This window comes from Protopterus annectens, chromosome 7.part1 (genome assembly GCF_019279795.1).
Source record: "Protopterus annectens isolate FY-2018-M chromosome 7.part1, PAN1.0, whole genome shotgun sequence".
Classification (NCBI taxonomy): Eukaryota; Metazoa; Chordata; order Ceratodontiformes; family Protopteridae; genus Protopterus; species Protopterus annectens.
In genome coordinates, this window is record NC_056740.1 from 224,086,414 (window position 1) to 224,098,273 (window position 11,860).

General features: G+C 36.7%; 1 protein-coding gene across 2 annotated transcripts in view; it reads right to left on the reverse strand.

Annotated features, from left to right (window-relative positions):
- Positions 1-11,860, reverse strand: part of ANKDD1A (ankyrin repeat and death domain containing 1A) — a 1,318,298-nt gene that overhangs the window by 1,014,248 nt on the left and 292,190 nt on the right. The window contains exon 2 of one of the 2 annotated variants that reach the window (XM_044078677.1): positions 2,815-2,918. The exons of the other annotated variant lie outside the window; for it this stretch is intronic. Coding sequence (XP_043934612.1) covers positions 2,815-2,918 — 104 coding nt within the window. The remainder of the gene's footprint in view (positions 1-2,814; positions 2,919-11,860) is intronic. 2 annotated transcript variants of the gene reach the window in all.

An 11,860-nucleotide genomic window follows, 5' to 3' on the forward strand; every position in this document is an offset into this window, starting at 1 on the left:
CTGAGATATCCTCGGGCGATGCCAACATCTGGTTTTGTCTTGAAAAAGGAAAGCCAACATAAGTGTGGTATCTAGAAGACACCCTAGAAACAATGCTTTGTGAAAAGAAACAAGATAATTCTGTGCTCACCTGAAACACCAGGCTGAGAAATAGCAAAAATACCCAAGCTAAAGTTTCATGATAAGGTGTGAAATTTTTGCAAAAATTAGGCAATTGTCTAAATAAGAGAAAATGTGAATGTTCTACAACCTTTTATGAGCTATTACAGGAGACAGCCACTTTGTGAATACAACCAGGGCTGTAGATAATGCAGATCATAACCAGAAATGCAAAATGCATATGAAATTGTTAATTGGACTATGATGGTAAGCATCTTTTAAAACCAAAGTTACCAGAAAACAGAAAGGAGTGAAGAAGGTTAAGAGAGACTACAGAGAAACCATTTTGAACTGTGATGTGAAGGTTTACAAAAGTAAGATCTAGGACGGGTCTCATGGTTCCTTCCTTCTTTGGCACCAAAAAAACTCGAAAATAAAATCTTTTCCCCATTTGATTTTGGAGAACCAATTCTATTACCCCATGAGACAACATCTTATTCAAGGACATGAGAGAACAGGCCAGTTTGACAGACTGTGGAGGAAGTTCTTGAAAAGAACAAAGGGACTCCCCACTACCAATTATAATCCTCTAGAAGGATTCACAAAACCTAAACGTCTGAAGCTTTTGGTGGCACAAAAGATAGTGAAGACCTGAACACTGGCATAGAGTGTTGCTACTGTTGCTATGGTGGGAACAGGGAAATCCAGAGCGGTCATATAATAAAGTCCGTTTTTAGGTTGACACTTGTACTGAGCAGATTTTCCATTCTTCTTTTTTGGATATTAAACCTTGTGCACAGTTTTACTTTCTAAAAGAGAAACCTGAACTGGAAAAAGCTCTTATTGTATTTTGGAAAGGAGGGTTGAAAATCTGGGTAATCCCCTGAATTAATTTTCCCTTTCATCAAAACATTTAAGGATTCTGTATAGGAAGGAACAAATGACACCTCATCCAGACCAGCATTCATAATTTCAGTTTTAACAACCTCTGGCAGATTTTGTGACTGTAATCAAACAAATCTTCTTAAAATGGAGTCAGTGACAACAGCACTGGAAACATTAACAATATCATAAATATATCTCAAAGACATCTGAATACCTAAGACACAGCAAATACTAGAGAAAACACAGAAGCCTTAATAACTGAAGGGGGAGGATCAACAATTAAACTCATTACATTATCAGAGAAGAAAATAAAAACTTAGATATTTGTGCCTGATAATTTACAATTCTGAAGGGCATTGTGGAAAAATAATCTTTACCAATGTTATACAAAACATTCCCAATGTATCCAAAGGTGTAAGGCTGGCAGCTGAAAGAAGTTTGGTAGGAGTAGATTCTGACAAAGAAATTACTGCAATAGCTGCCCTGAGAAGAGAAAAAAAAAGAAACTTGTTAGACTGGAACACTTTAGGAGCAGATGGCTGAATGTCAGGAAAAGTGCCAGCTGCCAAAAAGACTTCCTGTAAGGCTGGCAAAACAGGAGGAACTGTAGGTTGAGAAAAATCCACGTGTAATAAACCATAATATCTGATGAGATTCAGATATATACATTTATTTTCACTGAAGAAAAATCCAAGGAAACATTCTCTTCAGAATCATAATCTCCACTTTCTAGTGAGGGAAAATAAGAAATAGTCCCAGTCCAAATCCTGTCCCTCAGACTGGGAAATGAAATTTGACAGGGAATGAATTATTTTCCTCTTTATCTGAGGAGGATAATCATCACGGAATGACTGAAATGCTCTCAACAATCCTGTTTCCAAATCCAGTTAGCTATCTGTTGTGAGGAGGAAAAATGTCTGGACTTGTGATTTCTTTTTCTATAAGACTCTCGAGAATAAGGGCAGTTTAACAGATGCACCCTACCCAAAGGAAGAAGCTCCTCAGTGTGTCTTCCATGAAGCCTGCAAGAGTAGTTTTTCCTTTCCTGGCAAATCCAACTGCATATCTCAAAGGACATGCCCGACTCCTGTACCACAGTATCACCTCAAGGAGCAAAATCAGAGGGACCAGGAACAACTGATGGTTACAGCAGAGTCACTTAACAGTGGCTGGGGCAAGAAGAAAGCTGGAATGAAGACTGTCCAAGAGTTGTTTTCTTTTTTCAGCCTTGGGAATGAATAACAGCTTAAGAGGGACCCTGGCCCATGTCCTAGCGATGAACAGAGTCTCTCAGGTGGAGAACAGTGCCAAAAGAGTTGGTGATATCTTCTAATGAAGAAGTTAGTTACTGAGGTAAAAATCCACTTGCCCTAGTCCCTCACAACATAATGCATAAGTAGTACACTTTTCCTCACAAAAATCACCAAATACTGTGCTCCTGGGGTTGCTGCCCCCTTTGTCTCACCCTAGCTAGGCTACTGCCAACCTTTGATCCTATCTGCCAGGCTTTGATGACATGCAAACCAACCCATCACCAAAACTCTGCAGAGCAGAGCAAGAACATTGTCTAGTGGTAAGAAAGTTCTGATGCATTTGGCACCCTATCCACTGGTGCATCTCTCATGCATACCAGGGGTAAGAGTGCTTGGAAGAAACCTTAAAGCTTTGGAAAGCTAGTTGACTAGCCTGGTCCAGGATGTTCTATACTATTTAAGGCTACTTTAGCAATGATCTAATAATAAACATTAGGCCATCTCAGATAAGTGGTTTTAAATATTAGAGCACAAAAAAAAAATAAAATAAGAAAGAAAAAATAATACTTTTACTTACACAATTTTTGGCTTTGATGTTAACACCTTTCCTTATCAAGTCTTCCATTTTTGATACATCATTCCGTTTTGCAGCCATATGAAATTCTTTCTCTGAAAGAAGTACTAAGTAGAAAGGAAAATGAAATATTAAATTGGTGGAGTAATATTATAATACATGTTGTAAGACCATGTGTCTGTTGCTGTGTGTGTGCATGTGTACCTCTGGGTATGAGATTATGTATGCTTATGATATCAACATCAAAAAGTTAAAAAGACTATCTAAATTAAAATTAAAATTTTATTCTTTCATCCTTCTGCATGCAGACATATTTCCTGTTGTCACAGTGTACATGTGTGTGTCGGGGGGAGGGGCATGTTGGGGGACAAGTTATGCATCCACATAATATCATCATCAAAAAATTAAACAAGACCATCTAAATTAAAACTAGAATTTTAGTTCCTCATCCCACTGCATACAGTCACATGTCCAGTAGATACCTTTTTATAAATTACACATTTCCGTTGATTAGTACAACTACTTAAAAAAAAAAAAAAAAAAAAAGTGATCATTTTATCTTGTCTTTGCAGGGAATCCATACATGCTCCTACAGATATGTATAAATATATTCTAATCAATATACAGCTGCAAAAAAAATAGAAGATTATGTGCCTTAAGTTTCCCAGTCAGGTTACTGGATGGTACACAAGTCTGCTGTATGGTATAAGTAAAGGGAAACTGTGCTATCGTTAATTGCATATGTTCTACTTACACGAGTTATGTTTACATGCCAATACACAGCTTTAAACTACTAGCAATACAATTACTTGATCTAGTTTGACTGTACTGTTCAAGTTGGCAATTTGTAACTACCTTGAGGGTATGTATTTTATTAAAATAGAATTCTCATGGGAAAACATGAACAAATGTAAATAACACTTGGTAAGGACTATTTCAGAAGACTAAAATTAATACTGAAAGCAGCGTTTGACAGCTAGGAACAAAGTCCAAGCTATAAACCAATTTGCTCTTCCTGTCATAACTTACAGAGTGATTGACTGGCCACAAAAGGTCTTCAATAGGTTGGACAGGAAAAAAAGAAGGATAACTCATGGTCATCAAATGATTTATAAAAATCAGTGTATACCAAGACTATATACTCCTCATTCTGAAGGAGGTATGGGCCTCTTCGAAACTTATTACAAGTATAGATCTGTAACCGTGGGGGCTGCATATATAGCTGCTGGCCTCAAAAGACCCAAACTTAGTGAAAATTTTGAAATATGAGGAGAATAAGTCTAAGATGACCTCCCTGCTTAGATAAGCAGAAGCATACCAGTCTCAAGCGGAAATGGAAATCAAACCAGAAGTAGTTAAAAACTGGGCAGCAACCAATTGTGTTAACAAACAAAAGAAAGAATATAACGTCAGATGAGAAGGCAAGAAATGTGAAAAATGAATATAGATGCAAGTATAGAAAACTCTTGGAACAACTTCATGTTGATCAGGATTGAAGACAGGAATGGTTAAGGACAGGTGAATTTAAATCAAAAGACCAAAGGTTAATACTGACGGCCCAAGACAGCAGACTACGTAGATGTTGATTTACAAAGTCCATTGTACGGGTCTGCAAAACAGAATTGGAAACAGTCACACATTTTATTTTATTTTACATTTGTTAACCGGGCTAGTCTAGCTGGATATATGTCCATTTTCAGTAGAGGCCCGAGGAGAAAAGCTCCACACATACTAAATTTCAATGGGACAATTTACAGAGTACATAATTAAGTACAAAATGAATTATCATTTAGTAACATGAAATAAACAAAAAATAAATATACATGAAGTATCTAAGGAACATACTATAAAAAAAAATTATTGTTCAGTAAAAAGCATTACAAAAAGTCAGGATTAGCAAGAAGGTTTCAAAAGAAAAATGAAGAAGAGAAGAAGCAACATCTTGTTGCTGGTTGTGATATACTAATGGGAGAAGAACTGCAAGACTACTGCACTGGGGATTGTGCAAACATTATAATACTGAAGTAGATGAAAAACACTGGAAACATGAGCCACAAAGCATTATAGAAAATGAAGTCTATATCACATGGGATCACACATTACCAATAGTTAAAAAAATAGATGCGAGAAAACCAGAACATAGTAGTCCATGAAAAGACAAAAGTAGCGCTGATCATGAAATTGATATGCCCAGTGACTAGTGTCTTACGTACAGAGAGAGACACAAAGTCATAAAATACCAGGATTTGCAGGCAGAAACAAGGGCAATGTGTTAGAAGGATACCCAAAAGAGTTCCAATAGTAGTAGGAGCAATGAGTCTTATAAAAGAGAATTTACATTCCTACATTACTGATCCATGTAATTCCATACAAATTGCAAAAGGAGTCATTACTGGGCACATTGCAGGTGCTGCAAAGAGTTCTTCTGGCTAACATCAAAGATTGAAACAATACTAATTTCATGAACTTTAATCATATTTTGACTTGGGAATGGGGTCCATTCCCATCATATTACCCAAAAGACTGGGAAAAATTAAAAATGATATTAATATCTCAACACCATTTAAGGTATGCTAAATACATTGGTGTTTGACTGGTTTTAAGAATGGTTCAAACAAGGCATATGGTTTCCAGTGACCAGCCAAAATGTATTTGTAATGTAGGATGGGCCATACAAACTGCATGAGACATGTTATTTCTAGACTTTTTATAGAACTTTGCTGAACATATGTGGGACACTACAGATTTCATACAGTAATGAAACTATCACAAGTGAAAAATTTGACTATAACCCATCTTAAATAAGACCCTTGGAGACAGTCATGTTGTAGCAAACAGGTTTATTTGTACAGAAGAAGAAAGCAGCATCTCAAGAATCACAAAAGTGACTTTAAATATGGTAGATTAATGGCCATCTTATATACACATATACGAAGTAGAAAATCAACAGTTCCTCAGCTTAGCAGGTTCTTTTGGAATATTTTCCAGTTACAAATCATACTTCTTAATGGACTGTTACATCATGCAATAAACTTTCCTTTTGTTATCCACATGACAGCTACTATTCTGGAAGGCTTCTCGTTTCATGAGAAGTACTTCTTACATTCCTACATTCAGTAATTGTTTGTATGCTTGGGAATAGTATACTTATAGAACCAAAATCAAAGCATAACACAGGTCTATTTTTCATCCCCAAAAAGTTTCTAACACATTTCATATTCATAAAAAAAATGATAATATATTTTGTTCACACTGGAGCCTAGCAAACAAAGCATGGCTATGCTTCCTTATCAAGCATGATGTCTAAAATAATTTTACAAAGCTCAATTCAATTTTTTGTCTTAGCTTGCATAAAAGTAATCCCTGAAATAATCCTGCCTGAAGAAATCCATCCTAACACTTGTTTTAGCACCCCCACTTAACAATTCTCCCTAATTTTTGATCCTAGTTATCATGAATTAAATTTTAGGAGATCTGAGTCAGACCTGCATCATGTAGCCATCTGATCATCCTCATTCAATGGGATAGGCTGGAGATGAAGGAAAAATAAACACCAAGTCAGAAGTCTATCGACTGGATTGAGTGCTACCATTAACTCTATGCATTTATATGCATATACAGTCTATGATCATCACTAATTTATCATTATCAAGGTCCTCAACATAAAGTATAGCATGGTTAGAATTATAAATGTTACAGCCAAGAGCACTTTTACAAGTTTCCTTCCCCAACCTGTAAATAGATTGATTAGCCATGTCTCTTGTTAGCTATTAGATTCTTTGGCTTCTGAAAAATCTACAGCTTGCTGAAGTACACTTAAATGATCTCTAATCTCATATTTATTATCCAGAATGATAATGCACCATTTAAATCTCACTCATTTTCCCTTCTCTCACTGAATATATACACAGCTCTCATTTACCTGATCTAACTTTAGAAATATATGTGTATTTAACTTTATGCTCAAATGGTCAGGATTTAATCACCATTAGCTTGCTGTATATCAACAGATAGTATTACACTCCCTAGTGCTTTCAATGTATTTCTACAAACCTATTTGCAACTTGCATTTCCCCCTGTTTATCTTGACATGTATTAACATCATGTCATCTCTCTTGGCAAAATCTGTAATAACCTTTTAGTATTCTGTCATTTCTCAAATTTCATTGTCATTAATCATTAAACATTTACACATCTGAAGTCTGATTTGTTATAGCTTGGATTTCATTAAGCAACATTCACTACTTGTTTCCTAAGGTAGTCATAAAAACTAATTTTGATAAACATGTCACAATAAACATGACACCTGATTTTCAAGCTGATGCCTGAATGGTGTCATTTGTGATGCTATACTATAAAATCTGTTTGATCATAAACACATTGTGCATAATGTGAAAATTGTCTGATAATGTTTTAGACAGGAAAACAAGAAGGATGCTTCATGCTCACCAAATGATTTATAAAAATCAGTGCATACCACAATTATATATATTCCCCATTCCGAAGGAGGGATGGACCTCCATGAAACTGATTACATGTGTAGATCTGCAATCATAGGACTCCACACACATCTGCTGACCTCACAAGACCCACACATAGTGAAAGTTTTGAAACATGAGGAGAATAAATCTAAGATGAGTTCTCTGCTTAATCCAGCAGAAGCATATCAGTGTCAAGCAGGAATGGAAATCAAACCAGAAGTAGATAAAAATCAGGCAGCAACTGAATATGCCAAAAAACAAAAGAACGAATATATGAAGGACCAGATGAGAAGGCAAGAAATATGGAAAATACATAAATATAATTGCAAGTATAGAAAACTTCCGGAAGAACCTCATGTTGATCAGGAATGATTAGGAAGAGGCAAATTCAAACCAAGGGATGAAAGGTTAATATTGTCGGTCCAAGATAGTGGGCTACGTACACGCTGGTTTACAAAGCCCACTGAACATGTGGGAGAAACAGACAAATGTAGGTTTTGTAAAACAGAAATGGAAACAGTCGCATACCTCATTGCTGGCTGTGACATACTAATGGCAGAAGGACTGTATACTGAAAGGCGTAATAATGTGGCAAGACTGTTGCACTGGGAATTGTGCAAGCATTATGGTACTGAAGTGGCTGAAAAACACTGGAAACATGAGCAACAAAGCATCACAGAAAATGATGAAGTTTACATCATATGGGATCACCCACTACCAAACGGTTCAAAAGATAGATGATAGAAAACCAGATGTAGTGGTCCATGAAAAGAAGACAAAAGCAGCACTGATCATTGAAATCACCACACCCAGTGACTACAGTGCCTTGCATACAGAGAGACACAAAGTCAAAATATCAGGATCTGAAGGCAGAAACGTGGGCAATGTGGAAGAAAGATACCCAGACAGTTCCAACAGTAGTAGGAGCAATGGGTCATATAAAAAAGAATCTACAATCATATTTAGATACGTTACCAATACATGTAAACCCATACGAATTGCAGAAGGAGTCATTACTGGACACACTCCAGGTGCTGCAAAGAGCACTTCTGTCGGATAAAGACTGAAACAATACTAATTTCATGAACTTTCATTGTACTTGACTTGGGAATGGGGTCTATTCTGTCATGGTATTAGAAACCCAAAAGATTTGGAGAAATTAAAAAAAAATAAAAAATGTCATTTGTTTCATATCTAACTTTGTCTGACACATCATATTTTCCTTCACCTGGAACAACCACAACACTTTCTCAATAAAACAAGGGCCTAAATCATAAAACTAGGCAGACCATCTCAGAGTCTTGCCCTTCTTCTCAGTATTGTACAAACTGCTTACAGGAAAGCTCTCTCCAACAGACCCAATTCTGTTAGACCCAGTACGCATTCATAAGTCTAAAGTTATCAAACACCCATTCAGGGGATCTCAGTCTTTTGCAAAATAAAAAGATCATGTTGGAAGGGCAGGTTTATATCACAGATAATACTGATTGTATAGAACCATCTAAAAATCCACACAAAGAAAAGTACTTCTATTACTCTATTCAAATGTACTTTGAACAAATGGATGGGTAACCGCAAAGTCATCCCAAGTTTAGCACCCTGTCCCTCTTGGACAGCGAAAATATGTAAATGTCCAAGCATATCCATGTTCAGACCATCTCTGAGTTATTTGGATGCAAAATATAAGAGCTAAACGACCATGAGAATGAAAGGCTAGGCATTTTAAGATTCTCGCAGATCAACAGTCTAGTATTTCCGAATCCATATTTAGTTTTGCAAGTAGTCTTACATCATTTTTTGTTTCACAGTTTATAAGGTATTTTTTCAGCTCATTTTTTTATCCTTTAACTGGATCAGCTTTTCTTCCTTTGTCCTTGATGTGTCTTATTCCATTTTTATTTCCCTCAAAAGAAGTTTAGGATTAAGAACAACATTACAAAACTCGCATAGAAAAAATCTGGATATAAAATTTACTTTTAGAATGAAAAAAAACTTGCAATTGTATACGACTGGGGTTCATCAAATAAAATCCTTGGAGACGATTGTGGCAAACAGGTTTACTTGTACAAAACAGGAGAGCAACATCTTCAAAATCACAAAAGTGAAGTTAAATATGGCAGACTAAATCCTTGGAGACGATTGTGGCAAACAGGTTTACTTGTACAAAACAGGAGAGCAACATCTTCAAAATCACAAAAGTGAAGTTAAATATGGCAGACTAAATGTCTATCTTTTACACATAAATTACAAAATCACCCGGTCCTCATCTCTGGTGGTTCTTTTGGAATATTTTTCATCACAATTCACAATTCTTAGTGGATTGTTACATCAAGTAATAAACTTTCCTTTTAGGTTCATAGGTTGGTAACTAGGCTATTGGCCCTAGGGCCTATACAAGCCTAGCCATAACAATCCCCTGGCTATTTCTTCCCACACTATTTACTTCCCTGGACCCCTGTCTAGCAGGGCGACTGACGTGATCCCCGGGGTAAATTTCCTTTCTCCCATCCAATCGGCAAGGTTCCTTTTGAAGAGGGCCAAAGAGGCGCTCTGCTTGACATGTATGGGCAGCCTATTCCAGAGTCTGGGGAGTCTCTGGGTCAGGAACCTATCCCTCCAGCATGTTTTGTTTATTGTCATGACAAGGTTTAGATCCCTGGAGCGTGTGGCTCTGAGGGATTGGGATTTCTTTAAGTGTAGCATATCCAACAGCTCTGGGTTTGACATGGCCTTGTATGTTAAGCAGAGAACGCCATCTAAATGACAGCTACTATTCAGGAAGGTTTCCTGTCTACTTATGTCTTACATTCCCATGTCCAATAAATTTCTGTATATTTGATGAAATGCTATTCATAAAAGCAATTTAAAAGCATACGACTGCTCTACTTATTTGTCCTTACAATGTTCGCTACTAGTCATGCAGTTTTGACACTTTTTTTGTTCTAACAGCCTAGCAAACAAAACACTCCATGGTTTGTTATCTAGCAAAATGTCTGAATAAATTTGCAGGACATAATGATAGTTTTGTCTTTGCTTCTTTGCTTCTACAGAAATAATATCCAATGTAGTTCTATTTGTTGAAATCCATCCTGTCACTTCTCTTTAGCAAACAACTTAACAGCAAGCACTGACATTTCAAAAAGCTATACAATGGATATCCAAAGAAACATTTCCCGTTAAACAAAGTTCCTTAACATAATGTACACAGTTTATCGAAGCAATGTCTAATCTTCCGCACAATAAATGTACATAAACAGAATTGTGATTAAAGTGACCATGTTCTGCCTGATGAATTTAGCTGCAGTAAAGAATATACACTGTTGTGTCACTCTAATACCTAAGCTGATATAAGAAATAAATCTGAAAATAAAAAAAATATCAGTTTATAGAGGAAGAGAACTTGTGTCACGTATACCTATGAGGGCTACCAGAAAAAGAAAAATAATCAAGGCTGTATGTATATAGTTAGCAAGATTAGCATGTGACCTGCTTTGAAAAGAAAATGCGTTAGTGAAGGGGAAAAAAGACACCACTGTTTTACGGGACTGTAATGCCTGGACGAGACAGCTCACTATGGCCACAAAGGTATAGCTCAAATGATTTAGGTACGTGTCTGTAATTAATCACAACATAATGAAACAATTCACTTCCTGCGATATAAAAATATAGGAAGGCAATTTCAGTGTTGTAAACTGCATCTTTTAAATATGCAGCTATTTTACAAAATCAAGAAGGCTCATGGTTTTGAAAAGGATACAGCTTCTGAGACAGGCTTCCTCACAGACTATTATCCATAGCAAGCTATTTTTTTAATGATGCAAGAGTCTAATCATGTGGGCTGTGTAATATCATACTGCAGAGTAACATTCTTAAGTTACACAAAGCAAATTGCCACACTCCTGTCTCTATACACCAAATTTTGTAGAGACAAATTGCATTCATTTTTATGTATTCAGGGTGAGTAGTGTCTCATGTGGAACAAGTTCAACTAAAGATAATATGGAAAATAAAGAAAACAGCCACCTGTGACACATCACCTTCACACCATCAGCTCTTAACTGAGAGTCCCAGGCAGTCTTTAGAGCTGCAAATGAGAATACCTTTTCTTTTGTTAATTCAAGAATCTAGAGACAGCAGAACACCTTATCAGGCAAAGAATGGGCATATATATATATAGAATGGAAAGGATCATCATGGACCTCATAAATAAAGATATTGGGGACCTACAGACACTGGATCCTACCCAGTATGGCTTTGTTAAGGGCAGATCCTGCCTCTTAAACCTGGTTGATTTCTTTGAAACAGTCACCAAGGCCATTGACGAGGGGAAGGTGGTCCACACAGCCTACCTGGACCTCGCAAAAGCCTTCGATACAATACCCCACTCTGGCATTATAGATAAGCTCACCAGCTTAAATATAAACCCCTATGTCACTAGGTGGGTTGCAAACTGGCTCAAGGACAGAACCCACATGGTTAGAATTGCTGGAGCCATGTCAGACTCCAAACCAGTTACAAGTGGCGTCCCACAAGGCTCAGTCCTGGGACCTCTTGTTCGGTATATATTT